At 41.5% G+C, this 24993-nt stretch overlaps 1 protein-coding gene across 1 annotated transcript in view; it reads right to left on the bottom strand.

Annotated features, from left to right (window-relative positions):
• Positions 1–3161: 3161 nt before the first annotated feature.
• The window catches only part of CDX1 (caudal type homeobox 1), a 36036-nt gene continuing 14204 nt past the window's right edge, over positions 3162–24993 (bottom strand). Inside the window, exons 2-3 of the mRNA XM_039340877.1 lie at positions 7445–7590; positions 3162–6774 (exon numbers count right to left, since the gene is read on the bottom strand). Of these exons, the coding sequence (XP_039196811.1) occupies positions 6571–6774; positions 7445–7590 (350 nt within the window). The 3' untranslated portion in view covers positions 3162–6570. The remainder of the gene's footprint in view (positions 6775–7444; positions 7591–24993) is intronic.

Here is a 24993-nt window from a genome sequence, read left to right as displayed (position 1 = left end):
TCTTTTATTTGATCTGTTTCTTTTAAATAATTTAAATCTCTCTAGCTGTGTGTTCCATTTGTGGGTTTCATCCCACCATGTTTCTGTAATGGCAATAATATCATATCTGCCCTCATTGACCTGAATTTCTAGTTTACCTTGTTTGCTGTTCATACTCTGTGCATTGGTGTATAGACATTTGAGTCCTTTATGACCGACCCTGTGTTTACTTTCTACATAACCTGAGTGGTGCCTGAGTTCCCTATTGTCTTACCATCTAGTTGGTTAGTGCACTTTGTGTGACACTCGTTATTAAAAGTTTGATTTTGCTTGACAGCATGGTTGGTATTTTTGTCTACACACACATCTATGATACATGCACTGATAGCCCTATTGTTTTTAGATTGCCGGGGACAGGGATGCTCTGTATCGATTAACTCACTGTCCCCACTGTTTAGTTTAAATATTCCTCCAGAAAATCTGTGAATTTATAGCCGAGTAATTCAGTCCCTTTCTTTGATGGATGGAAACTATCTCTTTTGTACATTTTTTCATGGGACCAACTACTGACATCATGACTAATATATCCAAAGCCTTCCCCTTTACATCACTCCTTTAGCCACATATTGAATTGTGCTATACGCTGGCCTTTTCCATTTTGCTCTTTATACACTGGTAAAACCTCTGAAAAAGTTAGCCTACAGCCTATTTTACTAATTTTTGCTAATTAGTTTCCATCCATTGTTTCTTGTCTTACCTTCTGGTGCTTTGGAAAATAAGTTGGCCCCTTCTTCTTTGGGCAGCCCCTCAAATACTGGAACACTGCTATCATCATCATCCTTCTGTTCTCCAGACTATCCATACCCAATTCCTGCAATTGTTCTTCATATGGTTTGGTGCATATGTTTCAGTGCAGAGAAGAGCATCTTAGTTGCTCTTCTCTGCACTTTTTCCAAAGTCTCAACATATTTTTTGTAATGTGGTGACCAAAACTGGATGTAGTATTCCAGATGTGGCCTTACTAAGGATTTATAAAGTGGTACTAATACTTTACTATCTCTCCTAGTGTTGCTAACCCTCAAGTGTGAGCACCCACTGATGCAAAGAGAGTGAAGGACATAATGTTATGTACAGTATAGTGAAGGATAAAGAGATAGCTTTATTGTTGCTTGGACATTGTCACCAGGTGGCGGAAGGACTGTTAATGACAGCATGAATGCTTGCATTTACTCTTTTCATCTGTTTTATTGTAAACTTGGGGCCATAGGATACAGTCTGCATAGAATTGATGATAGCTATTTACTAGATTTTTTTGAGAAGTTGGATTGTTATTTGACGTGATAAGAAAGCTGGCTTTTCAGGATGAATCTGACTTTCACATTAGTTCTCCACTGTTCTCCAGTTCTTCAGGTCCAGCCACACTAGCTGGCTCAGAGCCCTTGGCAATTTGATAGGACATCTTGTGTCTCAAGCAGCAGGCCCATCTCCACAAGCATTGTACTACAAAGGTTCATTTACATTTCTTTTCAGGAAACTCAGGCCAAAAAGGGGCTTCTAAGGCAATGGTGGAATTCAGATATGTGAACAACCAGTTCTCTGTGTAGATGCCACTTACAGAAGTCTGTTTTGGGCCTGGGCAACAAAAAATTAGCTACCAGTTCTGCCGAGGTGGTGCAAACTGGCTGAATCCCACCATTGTTCTAAGGGATGTGTGTGTGTGTGTGTGTGTGTGAGAGAGAGAGAGAGAGAGAGAGAGAGACAGAGAGAGAAACAGAGACAGAGAGAGACAGAGACAGAGACAGAGAGAATGATGCAGAGTAATCAAATGCTATGACACAGCTTTGTTCTATAACAAGCAAATATCAGCATAAGCCATATCTATTTTTTTTCAACACTCTGAAAATAAACAATCTGTTCCAAAGCCTCCTCTATGCAGCTAGTAAATACATGAGACCTTAAATTATTTCTCCAAAATGGCTGGTTAATCTTCATCAGAACAGTTCTAAATATAATAGGATTCTAATATACTTAGCAGGCACTTGTCAAATCTAGCCCTACCCAGTTTGTAAAATGGCTCACATGTAATGTCATCCTCCTTATGTGAGGTACACCCAAAGTTGGATCTGGCTTTTCAACAGTTACTCAGTGTGAACAGACTCTTACTGCCTTCCTTCTGGAATCTCTGTCTGTCCCCAAGTGACATCCTGATTCCACAGTCCATTTGTACAAAGTGCCATCTGCAAAGTTAGTCCTGGTGTCAACAAGTAGAAGCAATGTGAGTCACAAAGCAATTAAGCTCAAGGAATGGCGAAGTGTTGACTGTATTCTGTCCCAAAGACACCAGTGCCAGCTGCTTCACGTGCTAATCTCAAACCATCTTTCTATGTTTGCTGTTCTTAGATGGGGGCTTGTCAGCCTGGGGACAGTCATAAAGCAAGATTAGAAATCCAGAGTAACTAATTGTTTATGACTCACTGTCCTTGGTCTTTGGCCCTAAGAAAGCAGCCCTTCCCTTCGTTTTCCTCGGCTGCCCCCTTGTTGAGATGTCAACAGTCCAAAACAGCCTCACATCCTGAGCTTCAAAACAAAATAAATTGGTTTAAAATGTGACATGAGTGTAACAAAGAATTAAAAGTTTCTTTCATGTGTGTGAAAGCTGCACGTGTATTTTTTTTTTGCAAAAGTAATATTTGCAAAGATTGACAAGAAATGGATTAACATTAATAGAAGCAGATTATGGTCGAGCGCACAATCAGCCAGATGTTTAGATTAGATTTGGCATTTTTATCCACCTACCGAGTCCTTCCAAAATCTGGGATAGCCAGATGTTTTATTTATTTTTATTTATCACATTTATTTATCTCCCCCCCCCCCATGGTTCAAAGTGACTCTGAGCAGCTTGATGTTGTGGTTTGATGGTGTTAAAGGTACATTGTTGCAAGTAAAGCTGCCTTTTGGAATTGACTAATGATAATTTTGTCAATGCAGATGATGTTTACTATTATCATGATTACATTATTATAACACAGTATGCTATGAAGTTACTGACATCATTGCCGAGTGCCTGAAAACAGGTTTAGTTCAAACAAGAGAGGTATTTCTCAGTAATCACACCTAATCAAAATGATTAGTTGATAACTTCCAGAAAATAAAAACAAATAAGAGAATGCATGAATAATTTATTATAGTTCTTTTTATTTTCTGTATATTTAGACCTTATTGATTATTTACAGAGCAAAATTCAACAAAACAATCCAATCTAACTTTTTTATATGCATATAATCTTAAGATTAGGAAACAATTGGAAATAGATCTTCCTTGCACCCGTCCTTTAATATGGAAGAAACAAAGGTTTTGAAAGAAATTTTAATAATAGTAGCTTAATTAAACGAATTCAAAGTGAATTAAATGAAACAGAATGAATTGATATTATATTTCCTATGAAGAATAAATGCATTTATTGTTAGCTTTTAGCATACTAAGCCAAGAAAGGCCCTGTTTATTACTGAAATGAGTATGCTACAAAAATCCTCTGCCTATAGAAACAGAGAAAATGAAACGTTTCAAAGCCATTTAGTAATTCAAGTCTAGTAATTTGTAACATTAAAAATATCCTTTGCCTTACTAAGAGTATTTATTATGCGCTAAATCAGGGGTGTCAAATTTGCAACATCACATGACATGTCGTGACATATCACTTTTTCTCCATTGCCGGCAATGGGATGGGCATGGTTTTGTTTTTGGCATCTGGCCCACGGGCTGGCAGTTAGACACCTCTGCTCTAAATTAAAAAAGGCATATGGCCATATTGTCTCAGCCTAACCCACCTCACAAGGTTGTTGTGGGAAAATAGGCAGAAGTATTATGTACTCTACTTCTAAAAATGGAATATAATTAGTTGTTTAGACAGGATTTGGCATCTTTTTCCACCTCTTGAGTCCTTCTCGATCAAGGACCTAGGATAGGCAGGCCTTGTTGCTTATTCTATTTATTTATTTATTATTTATTTATTCAATTTATATGTCACTCTGACAACTCTGGTCAGCTTGTTTGATGGCATTGTATTGTTATTATTTACTCCTTCCTCACTTCCAGACTTCAAACTAGTATTTTAATGTACTTCATAAAAAAGACTGAAGGATAATAACAAAAATCTGAAAGATTTTTTAAAATTATTTAGGCTTATAAAATTACCTTAAAAGCACATGAAAACAAAACAAACCTGAGCAGGCAGAATGAAGAAACATAAACTTGTTTTTGTTACCAAATACTGCAGATTGTGAAGCTGAGGAAGAAGAGCAAGGCAGTCTACAAGAAGAAAGCAATTAGTTCAAAGCCAAATGTATATCAAGAAGGTAAAAGAAAGTAATCCAATCAGCTACAGGTAATTTTTGACTTATAACCTTCATATGACAAGTATCTGAAGTTACAATGCATTTGGGAAAAGTGATTTATTGTAGGACCTGTCCTTGAATTTATGACCATCACGCCATCCCATGGTCACGTGATCACAATTCAAGCACTTTAGCAACTGGTTTGCATTTATGACAGTTATAGCATCTTGCAGTTGTGTGATTGTGATAATGACTTTCTTGATCACTACTAGTGATCCATACCAGGTTAAGTCATAATGTGGTTTGCTTGTTTAATAATTTAATAATTTTTGTTTCGCTAACAGGTAAACTCTGCCACTGTAGTTTGCCACTACTGTTGTTTGTGTAAACTCAGTCATTATGGTCTGCCATTGGTCCTTGTTCAGCAAACATTGGATTAAGACAATGGGTGAATCCAGCTAATGTATATTTTCTGCATCTCTTTGCACATAATGGTTGCTATAAGTGGACATCAAGCAAAGATGTAAGGGGGGTGGAATAAGTTGATTTATTTTATTTTATTTTTAGAATTCCATTTTGAGGTTATGCCCTCTTCTGTCAACTATAAATCAAACAAAGAAGATGCCCACATCCATTTTAAAGAACTGGTGCAGTTTTCCTACAAGTTTAATTAGAGTAGTGATAGCAGAGCAAGTCAGTGAAAAGTGGAGTCCTGGTTGTATTGATTCATTCTGCTCCTTTCTTCATATAGGGAAATCATGACTGAGTTCCCACATTGTGGGAAGGCATTGTTTTAACTATGTTTCTTAAATAAAACATAGTGGGCCTAGTTGGCACAAAATATTATGCTATAAGGTATATTTACAAACCCCACAATGATTGGATTTACATATATGAAGTGCACCGCAGTCATCTTTACCAGGTAGACCAGACAGAAAACACAACCAGATAAACTAACTCTACTTTATTGTAAAGCTATATAACAGAATCTTGCAAGTCTGAAAGTAAAATTCTCCCAGTCTCCTTTACAGCCTGAAAAACTATGGTGTGTCCCTTCTGAGCTTCTTGCTCCACCCACTAAGGCTATGCTGTTTCTTATCTGACCATTATCTAGACAGCGTCTTTCCACTCATCACCCAATGTCTTTCCCACATACCATTAAAATTGTTGACCATGAAGATGAAGCACTGTGGTCCATACTCAGAGTTCCTGTTTTACAGCCAGAGAAGCTTTAGAGCAGCCTTTAATTAGGACTGCCCCTGATGATATGGGGTTGCAGGTGCCAGAATCCTCACCTTCATAGGAATATAAATCCAGAGGCAATAACAGATAAATCAGAATAGTACTGAAGATGTTACCTAGTTCAGGTAATGAAGAGTCTGCATGTAAACAAGCAAGCTCAGAGAGCATCAAGGCCCCTTCAGATAAATCTCTTGCTAAGTAGAATGGCAATCCAAGCTCTCATCCTCAACACTGAAACACTGTGCAGGAATATGATGCGAGGAACTAGGAAAAACATAGATATTCAAGCTAAGTGTCTCACACCAAGTTAGATTCCTTTGATGTGGAATATATGCATGAATAAAATTTGCAAGAAAACAACGTTGGACTTTGGCATTCTAAGAGGCCCTGTTTTGTGGAAGCTAATAACGGACTTCCTTACCGCTCTTGAGGACGTTGGCTAGTTTTTCACCATCTTGATTGTCATGTTCTTTCCTACCTGTTTCTCTTGCCTACTTAGCCTTTAATATGACTTTAATTCCTAATGGTGTATATAAACTGGGCTAAAACTGGGGCTCAGCTTCTGTCATCTCACCTGGCCTATAATTTGGCTGGGACTGGGCTTGAAATACTTGGCTCCTGCCTTTTTGACAAGGCCTGAGTAATGAACAGAGGTTGACAAAACGTAATTTAATAATTAAACTTGTGAGTCACCTGATTCAATAATTCTGATCCAGATCAGTTGAAGATTCAGATTTTTTTTTCTACGTAGACTGCTTCCTTACTTCTTTTTTCCCAAATGTCCATGTTTCCCCCCATTTAAATACTCTGAGACAATAGCAAGTCTTTTTTCTAATAGCAACAGGCCTATTTGGTTTTAACTTCTAGGATTGAGTTGATTATATTTGTCCAGTAGAGTAGCACATTCAAAAAGCCGTTGGGTTCCAGTGTTGAGAGTCTGATAACTAGTTTGAATCTCAGATAATCCGTATGATTCTGGGTATGTTAGTCTGGAGATGTAATGGAAAGACTGGGTTTAAGGCATAAATTCTTCCTTGATAGTCATTGGTGAGGTGGAAACTAGATTGGTGGTGCTGCTGCAGATGCCGCCTATAGGGCCAGGAGTGCCAACCGCTGGTGGGGTAGGTGTGGTTGTACTGGCAGGCTGCGTTTGCTGCTGCATCTTCTTCTTATTCACTTTCCTCTCCTTTGCTCTACGATTTTGGAACCAGATTTTCACCTGCAGGACAAATGAAGGCAGTAAGATTAAGGAAGATCTTGGGAAACAATTCCTCCTAATCTATAATAGTTTACCGTTAATATGAATGATTAGTGAAGCTGTTACACATTTTCACAGAGGAACAGAATGGACTTTTAGAGAAATATTGTGGAGGGACTGCTTTGCAAATTTCAGAAAAGTATGTCTAGTGAAATATGAGTGTACTTTTACTCATATAATGGTTCAGGAAGCAATTAAAATGAGACTCAAGCAAATGGATCCACCATTCTTCATGCTTATCTAAAAGTCCATTCATTTATTTCCAAATGAATATAAATTTTTGTATGTATAAGATGATATTAAATATCCTGAACATTTACCCTGGCTCAGTTGTGGGATTCAAATACCTGAAGAACTGGTTCTCTGGAAGTCTATGCTGGGTCTGGACCTCTGAGGCCCAGAATGGACTTTGGGAAGACCCACTTCCAGCAGTCCATTCTGGGTCTTGCGAAAAAGGGCTAGGGCTTCAGCCAGTTTGCTGAAGTCAGCAAAATAATTAGCTACCAGTTCTGCTGAACTGATGCAAACTGGCTGAATCCCACCCCTGCCCTGGCAGCTCTGCTTAGTAAGCCTGCATGATTTAAAAAATGGGGTGATGGTTTGCAACTAGAAGAGTCTCTGCAGCGCTCACCTGCCGCTCAGTGAGTCCAAGGGCTGCTGCCAGCTCTGCTTTCCGCCGGATGGTGATGTAGCGACTATAGTGGAATTCCTTCTCCAGTTCCAGTCGCTGGTGGTCTGTATATACAACACGGTATTTGTCTTTTGTTCTGGTTTTGCCTAACAAAAAAAAACAGTTGTAGATGGTGTTAAATACCTAGATATAAAATATGTGAGGCAATTGATGGCCATAATAAAAAGGAAAGATGGCCTGATTGTGAAATAAGAGGAGGTAGGGAAAATCACTGAGAGGAGGGAAGAGAGAAATATAGGACCCAGAATTACTTTACAGCAAGGGAGGGGAAGGAAAAGGGGGGAGAAGAGGGGAGAGGAAGGAGAGGAAAGGAGAGAGAGAGAGAGAGAAATCCTGCAACAATATTTTGTTTTGATAGGGGATACTTGCTTTCTGAAAATTAAGGGCCATACATTTTGTTTTCTTATACATCTCCCTTTCATACTATGATTCAATTAAACCAAAATTAAGCAATTCTGTTTTATAAAAAGTCTTATCAATGAGATTTAAAACTGTTGCATTGTTAAATCTTCATTATTAATAGAGAAGAATTTGCATTCATCCCAGCCTGTTCACTTGCCTGGGGCATGTTTTTATTTCTTTCTCCCTTTATTTGTACCCCCCCCCCCTTTATTATTTTTACAAATAATTCAAGGCAGTAAACATATACAACACACCTTCCTCCTCCTCCTATTTCCCTACTTGAACTCATCGTCTCTTACTTTCTAGTCTGGTGCTTTAACCACTAGACCAACATTCCCCAACTTTTCTAGTTGGTGGAATAAAGGTTGCTATTATGATTGTGTAGAAAATATATAGAAATGTATATATAAAATGAAACTTTGTGACTGGCTACTACATGATGTGGTGAGTGTTTCTAGGAATCTAGGAGTCATCTAGATCAGGGGTCCCCAACCTCCAGTCCATGGACCGATTCCGGGCCACAGCATGACAGCAACCGGTCTGCAAAGCCCCATCCATGAGATGCAGGCAGCACACAAAACTACGCACTGTCCAGTCTGTGGAAAAACCTTTCTCTATGGAACTGGTCCCTGGTGCCCCGAAAATTGGTTGATCTAGATGCTAGATCATCTTTGATCTAGATGCTAATTCTCACATGCTATTTTCCAGTGCTAGCTTCTCCTTATTAATTTTACTTCAATTTTCCTCAAATTTAAAAAAAAACTTTTTAAAGTAATGGACTTTCAAGATGTGGATGACTATTGACACTTCTGACTTTGAGGCTGGAGAAGACTTCTGAGGGTATTGTGGACAGCTAAGGAAACAAACAAATGGATCATCATACAAATCAACTAGATAATCGCTGGCTGAGTGACTTGATCAACACTGACAACTTCTTTATGTAGTTTCCATAACTCCGAGGGATGCAAGCATTTCATAAAGTGTCCTTGTATGCCATCATATTTCCCCAGTGCAATTTTCACAGCAAGACAAATACAAGAACTGTAAAATTTAAGTGAGACAGGAAAAGTAAAGTAATTGAAACAGACTTTGAGTAGGAAGGAGATTTCAAGCAAGAAAAATAAAAGATGCCCAGAAAAGAAAAGAAAATACTCAAGTCATATTAAATGCCTATACTGTCATTCAGTAATGTTTCTACTATACAGCTTGTAAAATATATATAGAAAACAAATCAATCTTCATACATTCTAATTCAAGAGTCAGTTCTTGTTAAAACAATACTAAAATGTTTAGGAAAACTAAGAGGTCTTTGATATACCTGCCTAGGGAGGAAAATTCTACAAATGGGTGCAACAATCATTCATGTTTTGCTTGTTTCCAAAGAGATGTTCCCACTATTGAAGGGCTTCCAATATGTTCCAAGACTCCAATTAATCCTAGCTGCTAGAAATCTGCATTACTCCTGCCAAAAAAACTAATAAATGAAATAGTTATCCCTCTCTGAGACACTCATAATTTACACTGTAATACAAGCTCCGAGAAAATGTTCCATACCACTGAATGGACTTGATTTTTTTGTGTGTATGTCAGGGGTGTCAAACTCACAACGTCACATGATGTGTCGCGACATATCACGATTTTTTTTCCATTGTCGACAATGGGGTGGATGCGGTTTTGGGCGGCAGTTTGACACCCCTGGTGTATGTCAAAGCTGGATTTAAGAGCAACCCCATTCAAAAGCCTGATCCTTCAAGATGAATTAACCCTATGTAGAAAAGAGCAGAAGAGATGTCCCTGGAGCACCTACTCAAAACAAATAAAACTGATAAAATAGCTAAATACACTCATCAATATACTTTGCATGTAGTAAGTCTCAGAATAAATCATGAACATTTTTTATCTAGAAACAACAGGCTGTGGGGGATGGAAAAGACCCTTGACTGGGACCATTGATGTAACATGCTTTTTTTCCATTTAGTAAAGGAACACAAAAGTAGTCCAGCATAATTTACTCTGCCCCAACAGGAAACCTAATTTAGTCACTTTATCAAAGAATGAAATAAGATTGGTTTGGCATGATCTGTTTTTAACAAACCTGTGCTGGTTACTAGTTATAACTTTGTTTGCTTTTAGTTCTTCACAGATCTGTAGTATGTCCATCCTTGTGTTCCATGAACTCTTAGCAGTTTTTGGTATCTTCCATCATGTTAGTCTTTTTGACTGGCTACAAGATTTGTGGGGAAGGAAACTATTTTACAGAGGTTCTCTTTTCTTAGTGGCCACTTTCATTCAATATTAACAGGGAGAGAGAGTCGAAACTACAGCCCCTCACTGGTGGGATACCCTGTGGTTCAACACCCACCCTTCTATTTAAATCTATATAAACCCACTGAGGTCATGTGTTAGTTCAGGGTCAGGTATCATCAGACTGCACAAATTCAGTATTCAATATGAGGCTCCCATTGCACTCACAGTCCACCCAAAGGACAGATGGTAGCTGTGACCAAGAGAGTCTTTGCATAGGTACACCTAGTATATCAGATGTAGCCCGTCTTGGGCTAGGAGGCCTTTCGTGTCATTATTAGACACTATATGAAAGGATTATGTAAGCACAGTGTACATGGGGCTGTTCGTAAGACCTCTCAGAAGTTACAGGTGAGCCAGTATGCAACACAATGGGCAGTGATGGATATATCTTGTTATGCCTATGTGACCATATTGTTCTATGAGCTGCACTGGTTACCAGTTGGCTTTCAAAGTGCTGGTTATCACCTATAAAATCCTTCATGGCATAAGGCCTGGTTCTTTGCAGGATTGCTCGATTCCAGTTGTTTTATCCATCTGGTGCAATAAGGCAGAGTAGATACACTCCATTCTGGGGCCTATCAATTAAGTAGTGTCATTTGTGGGACTGAAGAAAAGTGCCTTCTCTGTTGCAGCAGTGTCTGCCTTCTGAACCAATATCCCCTCCCAGCGATTCATACAGCTCCCACCCTAATGACATACAAGAAGTTATCAAAGACCTGGCCATTCTCCCAGGCTCTGGGTAAAGAAAAGGGGCGTTGTCTTACCTGAACGCCTTTTCTCAGCAGGATGATGTAGAGTCCAAATGGATGGGTTCTATGACGGCCTTCCTGCCTGGCAGACTGGGTAAAAACTTCGGCCACACCCCTTCCTTTGGGCGTGACCCCAGTTTTGACTTAGGCGAGAAACTTTGTTGGAATTAACCTTGCAGCTCTTTATTATATCTTTATTATATCCCTGCCTAGACCTATCCTCTGGGTGGGCTTGGACTCTACATCATCCTGCTGAGAAAAGGCGTTCAGGTAAGACAACGCCCCTTCTCCAGCAGGATGACTGTAGAGTCCAAATGGATGGGACATACCAAAGCCCTCATGTCCCCCTGGGAGGGAATGTCTAGGCTACCGAACTCTGAGCAGATACGACCTGTTGAAGAACTCTTCTGCCAAAAGCCGCGTCTGCTGCTGCTAGGGAGTCTAAACGGTAGTGTCGAATGAAAACCGAAGGTGAGGACCAGGTTGCGGCCCTGCAAATCTCTTCCACCGGAGCTTGCGTTAGCCACGCCGCAGATGTGGCTGCGCTCCGAGTTGAGTGGGCAGTCACCTGAGTGGGTGCTGGCAAATCCTGTGAGACGTAGGCCTGCGCTATGCAGGCTCTGATCCACCTGCCTATGGTGGAAGAAGATACCTTCTTTCCCATAGTTGATGGTTGAAAGGACACAAATAATGCTTCAGTCTTTCGGAAAGCCGAGGTGCGTTTCACGTAGAAACACAGTGCTCTCCGTACGTCTAGCTTGTGCCATCTGTGTTCTAGCTTATGTTTGGGTCTTGGACAGAAATCAGGAAGCGTAAGTTCCTGAGATCTGTGAAAGGTGCTATTTACCTTCGGGATGAAGGTCGGGTCTGGTCTAAGAACGACCCTGTCTTTGAAAAAGGTACACAGATCCTTCCTTACTGACAGAGCTGCTAGTTCTGAAATTCTCCTTGCCGAAGTAATTGCCACAAGGAAAGCTACCTTCAGTGATAGGTGATGGAGTGAGCATGTTTCAAGAGGTTCGAAGGGTGCAGATGTCAAGGCTAGAAGGACCCTAGGCAGGTTCCAGGACGGGTACCTGTGTATGACTGGGGGCTTTGTGTTAGACGCCCCTTTTAAGAAGGCATTAATCGCTGGATGTTGTGCTAGGGAAGTTAAGTTGTCGCAGGAGAGTACGGTTGAGAGGGCCGATATCTGTCTGCGGATGGTATTGACTGACAGGCCCCTATTAAGACCCTCCAATAGGTAGTCTAGGATATTGGGGATAGATACTGCGGTCGGGTCTAGGTGAAGCGAAGCGCACCACCTGCAGAATCCCTTCCATGTAGCGTCGTAAATCCTATTGGTGGACGCCCTTCGTGATGCCTGTATGATCGATATCACCCCTGCAGAATAAGATTGTTTAGTTAAGCTTTGCCGCTCAAATGCCAAGCGGCTAGTTGTAGCCACTGGGGATCTGGGTGTACAAGCTTGCCCTGACTGAGTTTTACCCTGTCCGGGGGAATCCTCCACGGAGGTGATATCGAAAGGTCCACGAGGTCGGCAAACCACGGGCGCCGTGGCCAGTGAGGGGCAATGCAGACCATTTCTGCGCCCTCCAGGATCATCTTGCGTATGGTTGCCGGTATTAGTGGCAGCGGTGGGAAGGCGTACAGGAGCTGCGCCGGCCACCGGCACCTGAGAGCATCCGTTCCCTCCGATCCCGGGGACGGGAATCTGGAGAAGAACCTGGGGAGTTGTGTATTCTTGTGGTTGGCAAATAGATCTAGGTGCGGTTGTCCGAACCTCCGGGAGATCTCCTCGAAGAGAGCCGGGTCCAGACGCCATTCCGACTGGTCCACCTTGGCTCTGCTCAGGGAGTCCGCCTGGGTGTTTGTTTCCCCTGAGATGTGTTCCGCTCTGATGGAACTCACATTGGCTTCTGCCCACCGAGCCAGAACCAATGCTTCTTTCATTAGTTCCACTGATCTCGTTCCTCCCTCCTTGTTTACATGTGCCTTGGCTGCTACATTGTCTGTAAGCACGAGGACGTGTCTCCTCGTTACTAGGTGTGAGAAATGACGGAGGGCCAGGTGTATGGCCCGGAGCTCTAGCCAGTTGATGCTGTGTGACAGGTCCTTTGACCCCACTGGCCCTGTGCTATCTGGGTCCCCAGATGGGCTCCCCATCCGAACAGGCTCGCATCTGTCGTGAGCGTGACCCTGTTCGGTTCCCTGAATATGCTCCCCTTGAGTGTCATGGGGGATAGCCACCATTTTAGTGATTTCATCACCTGTGCTGGTACCAGCACACTCCTGTTTGAGGTGCTGAGGTTCCTCCTCTGGTAGGGTAGGAGGAACCACTGCAACTCCCTCGAGTGGAGCCTTGCCCATGGGATGATGCCCATGCAAGATATCATCTTTCCCAGGAGCTTCGAGAGTTGTAGCAAGGGCACTCTCCTGATCTTTTGAATTTGGTGGATTAGCTTGGATATGCTGATCAGTCGCTCCTGGGAAAGGAATACCCTGCACTGTGACGTGTCTATCACCGCGCCCAGGTGTTGCAGTCTCCTTGAGGGAATGAGGTGGCTCTTGTTTAGATTGACCGAAAATCCGTGCCCCTGTAGGGTTCGGATTGTGGTCTTGAGATCTGTCCTTGCTTGTTCCCGAGATCTGGACTGAATCAAGATGTCGTCCAGATAAAACTGGACGCGAACCGGAATCAACCTGAGATGGGCCGCTAGTACAGCTAAGATCTTTGTGAATACCCTTGGTGCTGACGACAGTCCGAAGGGTAATGCCCTGTATTGGTAATGTCGCCCCGCGTAGGTAAATCTGAGGAATTTCCGGTAGCTGGGGTGGATGGGGATGTGTAGGTACGCCTCTGTGAGATCTATTGAGGATAGTAGATCGTCTTCCCTGACGCTGGCTAGTATGGACTTTAAGGAGTGCATCTTGAATCTCCTGTACTTTATGAAATAGTTCAGGCCCTTCAGGTCCAAGATTGCTCTCCACCCTCCTGATGTCTTTGGGATGACGAAGAGGATAGAGTAAAATCCTCTTCCCTCCTCCTCCTTTGGTACCTTCTCTATGGCCTGAATTGACAGGAGGTGGACTATAGCCGAAGTTATCAGCCTCGTCTTGTGTGCTCTTCTGGAGATGGGACATCTGATGAACCGGTTTGGTGGGGGAGAGCAGAAGTCTAAGGTCAGGCCATGTCTGATCGTTTCCAGGACCCAGGAGTCGGTCGTGGTCTGCTCCCATACCCTGATGAAATTTCCTAACCGACCCCCAATGGGAGTATCCTGTTTGGCGTCACTTGGTGCGTTTAAAGGATCTGCCTCCCGCTCCCCTATATGGGCGTCTGGACTGGAACTGGCCCCTGGCTCCCGGGCTCTGGCGATCCTGGGTTCGATCCTGTCTGGGGTAGAAGGATCGTGAGCCTCTGGGCCAGTCCCAGGATTGCCCTGATCGAAAGGGCTGCCTCCATTCCCAGGGGCTTCCTGGGCGGGAACCCTGTCTCCGGAAGTCCTGACTGCCTCTCCTGTCTAACTTCTTTGATGGGTGTACTAGGATTTTTTTCTTGTCTCTGCCTTCGCTGACATGTGGGTCCAGAATGGAACCAAATAGGTCTACTCCACTGTATTTGGACGTCGAAAGACGCCATTTGGACCTCAGGTCTGTCTTCCAATTTTTGAGCCATAGTAGCCTACGTGAGGCCACTGTGGCCGCAATGGATCTAGCCGCATACTTTGTTGCGTACAGTGAAGCGTCTGAGACAAATTGCGAGGCCGCGAGGAGCTTGGCCAATGTTTGGTGTATTCTGACCTGGTCTGGAGGCACCGTGCCTTGCAGTTCCCTCAGCCACATGATGCTGGCCCTCGCGAAGAAAGATGAGGAAGTGGCTGCTCTGGCCGCCCAGGCTGCAGCCATATGGGAACGCCGGAGTGAGTGTTCAAATTTCTTCTCCTCAGGCCTCAAGACCTCCGCCATGTCTCCTGGAATCGCGGAGGTAGAAAATAATGAGATTAATGGGTTATCGACAGTGGGAACCTCTAACATGTTAGAGAAGGAGGGAGATAGGTTGAAAAGCTTTCTTTCCGCGCTGTTTGGTGCCGGTGGGCTTGCAAGTGAGGACCATTGTTCCTCCAGCGTGGTCATGAAGACCTCCGCACATGGGATGTACTTATCTTGTGGAACCTTTTTGGCAAACAGAGGATTGGCCTCCTTGCTTGTTGAGGGCTTCTCATCCTGTACTGATGTTAGGTTGACTGTGGAAACAGCCTTTACCAGGAGTGATTTTAGGAGCGCTGGGTTAAAGAGTCCAGAGCTCGTTGCCTGCTCAGGTGCCGTCTCCTCGTCCTCCGAGAGGGGCATGTCTGACATGTCGAGGTCCACTGAGTCACCCTCTCCCAGTTGAGAGGAAGTTTCAGAGGTGCTGGTAGGGGGTGGCCTAGCCCGACCCTTACGGGGTGTGTGAAAGGCCACTTGTCCCTTAGAAGCCATGAACTGGGAGAATGCATCCTGCATGAATGCATGGAATTGTGCCGACCAAATGCCCTCCTGCGCTTTGTCGTTAGAGTGAGGCGCTGGGGTGCGGTCGGGTGAAGAAGCTGGTGAGGAGGGGTTGGAGGAGTCTAACTGTTCAGTTTCCCCAGGAGGAGACCAAGTCTTAAGCACTTCCTCGGCAGTAGGGTCTGTGCTGGGTGCCACCGCTGGGACAGGGGAAACCGAATTTGTCCCATTGGCATTGGTTCTCTGTGCCCTGCTAATTTGTCTTTCTAAAGCCAAATGTCTCCTCAAAGCCTCTCGCTCAGCCGTTTTAGACTGTCCCTTCTGAGAAAGGTGTTTTGTTTTAGCTTTCTTCTTCCCCCCCACCTCAGATTCAGAAGATCTGCGTTTTTGTTGTTGCTGTGGGGGGGACAATTGAGGGACCTGTGTGACTGAATACGAGACATTGTCTGCCATTGTGCCAGACACCCCGAGTAGGTAGTGCCTGGAGTGGGGGACAGGATACGCAGATCAGATGCAGATGTTTGGGGCTGAGCCCTCCTCTGCCTATACAAACAATGGCCGGACAGACAGGAGTCTTTGGACAGAAGATCCTGCAAGGCAGTGACTAAAGGTCACTATAGGAACAGTCAGAGAAAAATACTCCTCCTCACCTCCTCACTTAGTCCAGAGAAAGTGCAGTTTATACCTCTCTCTCCCCCTGTCTGTGGCTGTGGCAGCAGACCACGATCAGAAAGGTTCTCTTCCTTTTCCCTCTTCCTTCCTCCTGTCTCAGTTTCTTGCGATAATCCCGGATTTTAGCTTAAGGGCTGCCCCTTTGTCTGCAAGGGAATGGAGTCCGGATGGCCCCGCCCCCAAGGGGAAAACGGCGGGAAGGTCCGTTCGCTCAAAATGGCGAATGGGGAAGAAACCACGCCTCCTAATGTTAGCCCGGGAATCCACGAGGTTCAAACAATGGCGGATCTTTGACTCTGAGGGACCGCGCCTCTCCTCTAAGGAGAAGGCACTTCTAGCGCTGGTTCTGCCTCTCGCGCCGCTCCGCTGGTCTATGCCGAGCGGCGCCGCGGTTTAGCCGCTTTCCGCGCGGCTCAGCTGTTTCGCGCTGAGCGGCGCCTCGTTCTATCGGCCCCAATCACGCTTTCCGCGCGGCTCAGCTGTTTGGCGCTGAGCGGCGCCTCGTTCTATCGCCCGAACCGCTCAGCTGTTTGGCGGCCCCGGAGAGCGGCGAGCAATCCGGTAGTGAAACCCCCGCCCCAACAGCTGCTCGGTGGGCCGGTTATCGGCGGGCGAGCGATCCGGTCCGGCTCCAAGCCTCCCGTTAGTCCCTGACGCCCCACTCACGAATCCGCCGATCCCGGCTGCCTCTCTCGAGTCCTATCCGCTGCCAGACAAATTTTCGTTCAACTGGAGGAAGAGGGGATTCCCTTTTTTTTTTTTTTTTTTTTTTTAAGTTAAGTTAGTTTTGTTCTGAGAGCTGCTTCTCGCACTTCTACCAGGCTTCGAGACTGAGTCAAAACTGGGGTCACGCCCAAAGGAAGGGGTGTGGCCGAAGTTTTTACCCAGTCTGCCAGGCAGGAAGGCCGTCATAGAACCCATCCATTTGGACTCTACAGTCATCCTGCTGGAGAAGATGAGCATTTGCTAGATGGATTTTTGGGGGAGCTATATATTGTTTGGAGGTAATTCTTTATTTCTTTTTGTCTTCCCCCCCCTCCCACCTTTTTAAACTGTATGTCTCCCAGAATTACTGGAAGACAGGTGACCTTTAAATTGTGTATATAAATAAATGTTAATTTGAAGTTGATGCATAACCATTTTTGCTGTTGTAGCAAAGGGCCCTGTAAGGCAGTTTCCCTGATTGAAGTTCCAATTTTATCAAGAGGTAAAGCCACTACGAATCTTCATACAGAATGTATACCATAGTAGTGCTTATGAAGTCTAGGAGTTTCATCCAATAAATCGTTTTCTATCTTTTTCTCAAGGGACAGTTAAACGATTAACTTCATGAACTAGATGGTAAATAATTTGTTTCCTGATTGCAAAGTAGAGATCAGATGGATCTATGCCGTTCAAATATAGTCAACGTATGAACAACTGTTCAGCTGTGAGGTACATCCATATATATATATATTTTTAAATGAATACTAATATATTGATTAGTCTGCTGATCATTAAGTAGCAAAAAACAAAAGAGTTTCTTCAGATTTGTGCAATGGCAATTCAGCCAGTGAATTGTTGAAGAGCTGGAACTGAATGCAAATTTAAGAATGTGTTGCTACAAAATTCCTTACGTAACAACTAATGCAAACGTATATATTGAAATCTGCAGCATGAGAATTTTCTTTCTTCCTTTGATAGGTCATCTGACTCACAATGACTCTGGGCAGCTGCCAATTAAAAAAAAAATACAAAAATACTAAAAAGATCATAAATGGCCCTAAAAACCATATATAACCAAACAGACATCCACCCCCTTCAGGCAACCTTAATTCTGCTCCAGAGAAGAATCTTTAATAGAATCCTGATGGTCAATAAGGTGGAAACCATTAATGAAACAGAAGAACATGCAAAAATATGGACAGTATTTGCAAATATTGTTTTTGTGTTTCATAAATTTGTTTCATGTTCTTTGTCTATATTTTATATGAGATTTGGAAAAGGAGATAATTTCCAAGAAAGGGAGTATAAATTTTAATAAATATAGGTTTTATCCCTAACGTTTTAGAAATTATGTAATACTGGGGGAAAATGTCATATGAACACTGACAGAAGCCCAAGGTTCTCTCTTATGCCCAGTACTCTTCAACCCCTTCATAAACAATTTAGATAATGGTATAGAAGAGGAACTCATCAAATTTGCAGACAACACCAAGCTGGGGAGAATAGCCAACACTTTAGAAGATAGGCTTAACAGATTTGATCACTGGCCCTATCCAACAAATTGCAAGTCAGGGGTGAGAAAAAGTATTTCACCTAGGCAAGAACAACCAAATGCACAGCACTGACTCAACAGCACTAACTGTGAGAGATCGTGGAGTCCTAGTGGACAACCACTTAAATATGAGCCAGCAGTGTGCTGCAGCTACCAAAAAAGACGATGTAGCCCTCGACAGTATAAACAGAGGAATAGTATCAAGATCATGGGAAGTATTAGTATGCCTACCCATGTTTCCCCAAAAGTAAGACCTATTCCAAAAATAAGCCCTAGTTTTTGGGCAAGACGCACGCCTAAAAAACAAGCGGGGGTGGGGGTGGAACTGCCCCACCCGCTTTGCACCCACTTACCTTAGGACTGTTGCAGTCAGGCCTCCCACACCCTGACACCTGTCATGCCACTGCCCAAGTTCTTCTGCAGCCGCTTGCAGTCCATGCCACTCATGGCACAAGTCTTGTCTCACCAGTCGCGCTGCTGCGGCTGCTCACACAACACTCATCGCACCGATCTCACCACTGGCACCGAATGCAGCAGGAGACCACGTGGTTCATCGCACCGATCATGGCATGAGTGGCAGTAGCGGCGCAATCAGTGCGATCAGCACGACAAGCCTGACAACACGATTGGTGCCAGCAATGCAATGAGCCTCACAGTGTGAGCAGTGGCAACAGCACAATTGGCACAATGAGCCTCATGGTGCAAGCGGTGACAGGTATCAGGGCATGGGAAGTCTGGCTGCAGTGGTCTTAAGGTAAGATATCCCCCGAAAATGAGACCTGGTGCCTCTTTTGGAGGCAAAAACATATAAGACAGGGTCTTATTTTTGGGGAAACATGGTATATATAGTACAAGTGTGAGACCACGCTTGAAATACTGTGTCCAGTTCTGGTCACCATGATACAAAAAAGATGTTGAAGAATGCAGAGAAGAACAACAAAGATGATTAGAGGTTTGGAGACTAAAACATATGATGATTGGTTGCAGGAACTGGGTCTGTCTAGTCTAACAAAGAGAAGAATTAGAGGTGATGTGATATCAGTTTTCCAATATTTGAGGGGCTGTCACAGAGAAGAGAGGAACAATCAAAGTAGTTGAGGCAGGACAAGAAGCAATAGATAGAAAATTATCAAGGAGAGACCCAACGTAGAACTAATGAAAAATTTCTAGATAGTGAGAGCAATTAATCAGTGGTTCGTCTTGCCTCCAGAAGCTGTGGGTGCTCCATCACAGGGAGTTTTTAAGACGAGATTGGACAGACATTTGTCCAGAATTGTATAGGTTTTCCTGCTATGAACAGAGGATTGGACTAGAAGATCTCCAAGGTCCCTTCCAGCTCTGCTGCTCTGTATTCTGTAAATTGACTGGTGATGGTGAGATTAGAAAGACCTAAATTGTCTTTATATTCTACAATAATTTGGGCTAAGAAATCATTGGTCCAGAATCACCAAAAGAAATTTCGTGATTCTTAATGGACTTGAATATAATTTCTCCAAACCCAGTTCAGATCCTTAATTACTTCCTATACTGGCTCTTTATAGAAGACAAGATATAATATTCCAATAATCTCTGCCATTAATGAAAACATTCATCTCTTTGTGCAGATCCCAAAAAACAGGGAAGGAGGGAAGATGTTAAGAAGATGCAAAAGGATGGAAGGATGGGGAAAATCCCACTGAATGAGGAGTTTAATTATTCTTACAGTTAGAAGATCTCATGTGATAGGAATCTGTGTATATGTGTGCCTGACATTTCCAACGAAATATTCTTTCACTTGAGACTGCTCATTTAAGTAAGAACCCAGATATAGATATCCACAAACACAAACTCCCTAACTTCAAAGACAGTCTCCTGTAATCTTTGCTTTCTAATTAACTCTTATTCTTTACCCATTAAACTAGTCCCCTGATAATAGGTCTGGAGCTCAATTCTCTGTCTTCCCCCCTCCCCTCTAATATATATACATGTATATTTTGAAAAGTTTATTGCTGACACCCAACTATTTAAAGATAATTCAAGAACACTTATTTTGTCTTTTTTCAATCTTACCACAAGTCTGAAAGTTAAATGACCCCCTTGATCAGCCCAGATAAATCCACTAATGAGACTAGAGGCAAGGAGTTCAAAATGGAGATCAAGGGGAGACTAATGTCTCCATGCAGTAAAGCTCTCGTTACCTTTGTTAATGTGTAACTCTAATAATGCTCAACTTAACTATCAATAGATAAAGAAGCTGCTTTAATATGCTGCACATACCATAAAAGAATCACCTCTGAGTATATAGACAGAGGTAGAAAAAATGAAACCCATTCAAGTTCCTTTATCCCTAGCAATTCACTCTAGAGAAATGATTTTAGCCAAGATCAAGGGTACAGTCTGCATTCTTTAGTGATTCTGGGATCAGAACAGGTCAGTTAATTACAAATTGATTGTAACCAGGTCTTTGGGTAAAGGGGTAAATCAGGAGGTATAATAAGCATGTGCTATGTGAAGCTTTTTCTCAACGTATAATGAGGTGTTTCATTTGAGATGCAGGAGATATATACATATCTAAAATTCAAAATTCTTCATGAAGTTCTATTTTTTATATACAGGTAGTCCTCACCTTATGATCAACATTTATTGTTGCTAAGTTAGAAATTTGTTAAGTGAGTTTTGCCCCATTTTACAACTTTTTCTGCCACATTTGTTACATGAATCACTGTTAAGTTAGTACAGTGGTTCTCAACCTGTGAGTCGGGACCCCATTTGGGGTCGAACGACCATTTCACGGGGGTCGCCAAACAACGCAGTCCGCCATTTTTTCCCCCTTTTTCTTAGCTGTGCTACTCCCTTTTATTCTATTGGCTTTTGAAAGCCAATAGAATAGACTATCTTGAATAGAGTCTAATTCTATTGGCTTTCAAAAGCCAATAGGAATTGTCCAGGCTGTCTCTGCCCTGCTGAGCCCGCCAAAAGTCCCATTCTGTAAACGGTGCTGCACCAGTTGAGTAGTCCTCGACTTATGACCGGTTGGGGGTCGCAGCATTAAAAAGGTTGAGAACCACTGAGTTAGTAACATAGTTGTTAAGTGAATCTGGCTTCCCCACTGACTTTGCTTGTCAGAAGGTTGCAATAGGTGATCACATGACCCCAGGACACTGAGACTGTCATAAATGTGAGTCAGTTGTCAAGCATCCGAATGTAAATCACATGACCATGGGAATGCTGCAATGGTCATAAGTGTGAAGAATGGTCATAAATCACTTTTTTCAGAGCCATTGTAACTTTGAATGGTTACTAAAAGAACTATTGTAAGTCAAGGACTACCTGTATAGTAATATGTATCATTAAACATTGAACTTTTTCTTATGATGGATAATGGGAAGAGGGAGCTTTTATATTCCCAATCAATGCTACAAAATAAATAAATAAAATTAAACAGTGGGGGTACTTTTCAAGCTACAAATCCAGACACAAAGTAGGACAAGTGTTTCTTACCCAATCCTAATATAAATAATAATCTCAGTTCCTGAATGGAACTTGAAAAATCCAAAGAAAAGGATTAGCTGTGATAATTCAAATACTTTTATTTTAGTGAAAAGTCTCCTCCTTATTAATTGTTTAAATTCAATTATGGTTGCATGATTTCCTTTGCAAACACTTTTAGATCCCTGTCTCAAACAACTGTAAAATATTAAAAAAAAGAAAGTTTGTGACCCATTTCTTTGGATCTCCCCAAAACTAGTCAGATAAAGAATTACTGGTATATATTACAGAAACATTAGAAATGTCCTAAAACTCTTATCATCACAATTTTATTGCTCATAGTCAATTATTTAAAGAATCCCTTAGCTAGAAATGTACATCTGAATTTTCAATGTATAGCCAACAGAAAGTAATACTATGCCAATGAAATATATCCACATCTCCATGAACATTTCACAGAAATTTTAGTTTTATGTACGCTCAGATTACCGTCTAGGCATACACAGTCATTCACATCTATATTACATGGAACATGGAATGCAATAATGAAACACATGTACAGTATTGGTGGGAAGTGATACTTTCAAAGCATTTCTTTAAATAAAATAACTGTAAAATCAAGGTAATACTAAATTCATTATAAAGAACTCTCTAGTTGAATACATCTCTTGGTGGTTACCTGGACATAACCACATAACCTTCTTGGTAGCAATGCAGAAGTTACTTGTCATTGCCTTCTTCCCAACCTAATCTATAGTTCTAGATTTTTTTATGGTTTGCCATCAAAACTTCTTAACCCTGCTTCACTCAAGATCAGCCAAGGCCAGTTAGCTGCTGCCATCTACTACATGGCACAGGTTCATTGGTACAAGTTCATTATACAATATAATGTCCTTAAAAGATAAAGAAAACATCTAAGAATTAATTTGTTAAACAGGGTGAATAACTAATCATTTACAAATAATTTTCTCATTAATGGGGGATCATTTCAAAGAAGCCCACGTGTGATCACCGGTACTAAAGACGGACTGCCATCTTTCTGTCAAGTGGTACAGAGAAAGTCCTACAAAATCCCATAAACTGAATTTGAACAAAAGGCTGTAAACAAATTCATGTTTCTCATAGATCTTTGGAATAAGATCTATTGAATATAGAAGGAATTCCTTCTGCACAGATGAATTACACTGTCAGAGAAAATACATAATTACATTCTTTTCTTCTTATAAGCTACCTGATGTGATAGATATTACAAAAAAAGGATATAAAAATTAATTTTCTTTGAATATTAGAAAAAATAATTAGTTTCTGTACTAAGATAGATATGTGATTCGATGGAACGGCTACTTTGCATTGAAATGACCAGAATACCTTAGCTGGGAACTTTTGACATGTGTTTCAGCTTGGAACAAATTCTTCCACTTGTGACAACCGTACAGCACCACTATACTTTCAGTTGTGAAATCTAAAACTCTAGTAATGCTGCCTAGCATATAGTTCAATCTGTATGCTGCTGCAAAAGAACTAGGCCAAAAGGCCTAGACAATCTCAAGATTCTTTAGTTCTGCTTATCCAGAGGTAGAAAATAAAGTGCAGGATCAAATATTCCTAAACTATTATTTGTTTGGGTTCCTGGTGACCTATGAACTTAGAAAGAATAGTCACTAGCTACGGGCATTGTTTTTTTGTTTTTGTTTTTTTTTTGTTCAATGATAAAGGATTCTTTTGGTCAGAATCAGATTGTCTACATAAAGTGTCCCTGTTATAGGGCTTCTAAATTATTTTGACATTGCTAATGTACTCTATTCTTTTACTTTAAAAACTATACCTCTTTAAGAGTTCCATCCCAATAAGCAAAAAATGCTATTAGACATTAACTATGTATGAGCTTTGATTTATACAACAAAAGAAACATTTCTTAAATATTCTAAGTCCCTCAATAATTTCGAAATGGTCTGTTAAAAAAGATTAAATTATTGATGTAGGTTATTAAACAATAAGGATGAAGAGATTCATTTGAGAACAACATATATTTTATAAAGCAAAAGTAAACATATTTATGAAATGTTATTATGTGTTAGAAATGTTATTTACAAACTATAGTATATACCTTCTAAAACCCCTTATATCTAGGCCAACTACATAACAAAATAGATTTTCCAAAATATTTCAGATAATTGGAAAGGGATGCCCAATTTTTTCTCAGTAATTAAAACAATGGATAGGAGTGAAAAATGATTCTTGAATTACGGATCATTTTTCCTGATCAAAACATGCTTCTTCAAAATTGTTGTACATTTTGTTTTGTTTACATTTTTGCCTAATGGTGAGAAAGGAGTCATAGGAATTCATTGTGAAAACAAAATCCTAGAAAAAGATTTAGCTCCTTACCCTATTCTCAGATTTTGAGCCTACAACAATAAAATTAAGATATAAATGAAAAACATTTCCTGCATTTCTAAATATTTTTTACATTACTTCATTACAGTTCTCCTTTCTCATTCTAGAGCAAGAGTGGAAAGACTGGGCTTCGTGATCACTTTGTTTATTCTACAACCCCAAGTTCTATTAAGTGAGAACCAGGTGTGAAAGAGAGGTAAGAATTAGGTGTAAAAGAAATGCACAAATCTGAATGGTCTGAACCCCTCCTAGAAGCTTCACAAATGCTGGAATCTTTGTTCCCTGTATCCAAAACCCCAGAAAAGATTGATGATATTCAGATTAAGAGTATTTCTATGCCTTTAGATTTAGACTAGTAGGTTTACATTTTATTATTTACTTATTTATTTATTTAAATTTATTGGCTGCCCAATTCCAGTGGTCTCTGGGCCACGTATTATACTTTATGTAAATGTATTGGTCACCCAGTTATCTAGCTCTGGGCCTAGTTAAATGAGTCATCATTCCACAGTTATAATTGGTCAGTTTAATATGAAATTAATTCCCAAATATTTTTAGCATAATTCCAGAGCTGATTATGAGCCATATGTACTTAGAAAAGAAATGAATTGCAAGCTTTAATCTTGCTTGCATTTTTTTACAAGCTGATGAAGAACAAAAATGAAGTCAAAATAAAATGAGGCCAGAACTAAATCTGAAAAGATGTCATACAATGAGTTGGTTCCATAATTTTATTTCCATTTCCA

This window comes from Crotalus tigris, unplaced genomic scaffold (genome assembly GCF_016545835.1).
Source record: "Crotalus tigris isolate CLP2741 ecotype Arizona unplaced genomic scaffold, ASM1654583v1 scf7180000017754.2947050, whole genome shotgun sequence".
NCBI classification, from domain to species: Eukaryota; Metazoa; Chordata; class Lepidosauria; order Squamata; family Viperidae; genus Crotalus; species Crotalus tigris.
Note: the sequence above shows the minus strand (reverse complement) of the source record. Positions and strands in the feature narration are given on the sequence as shown.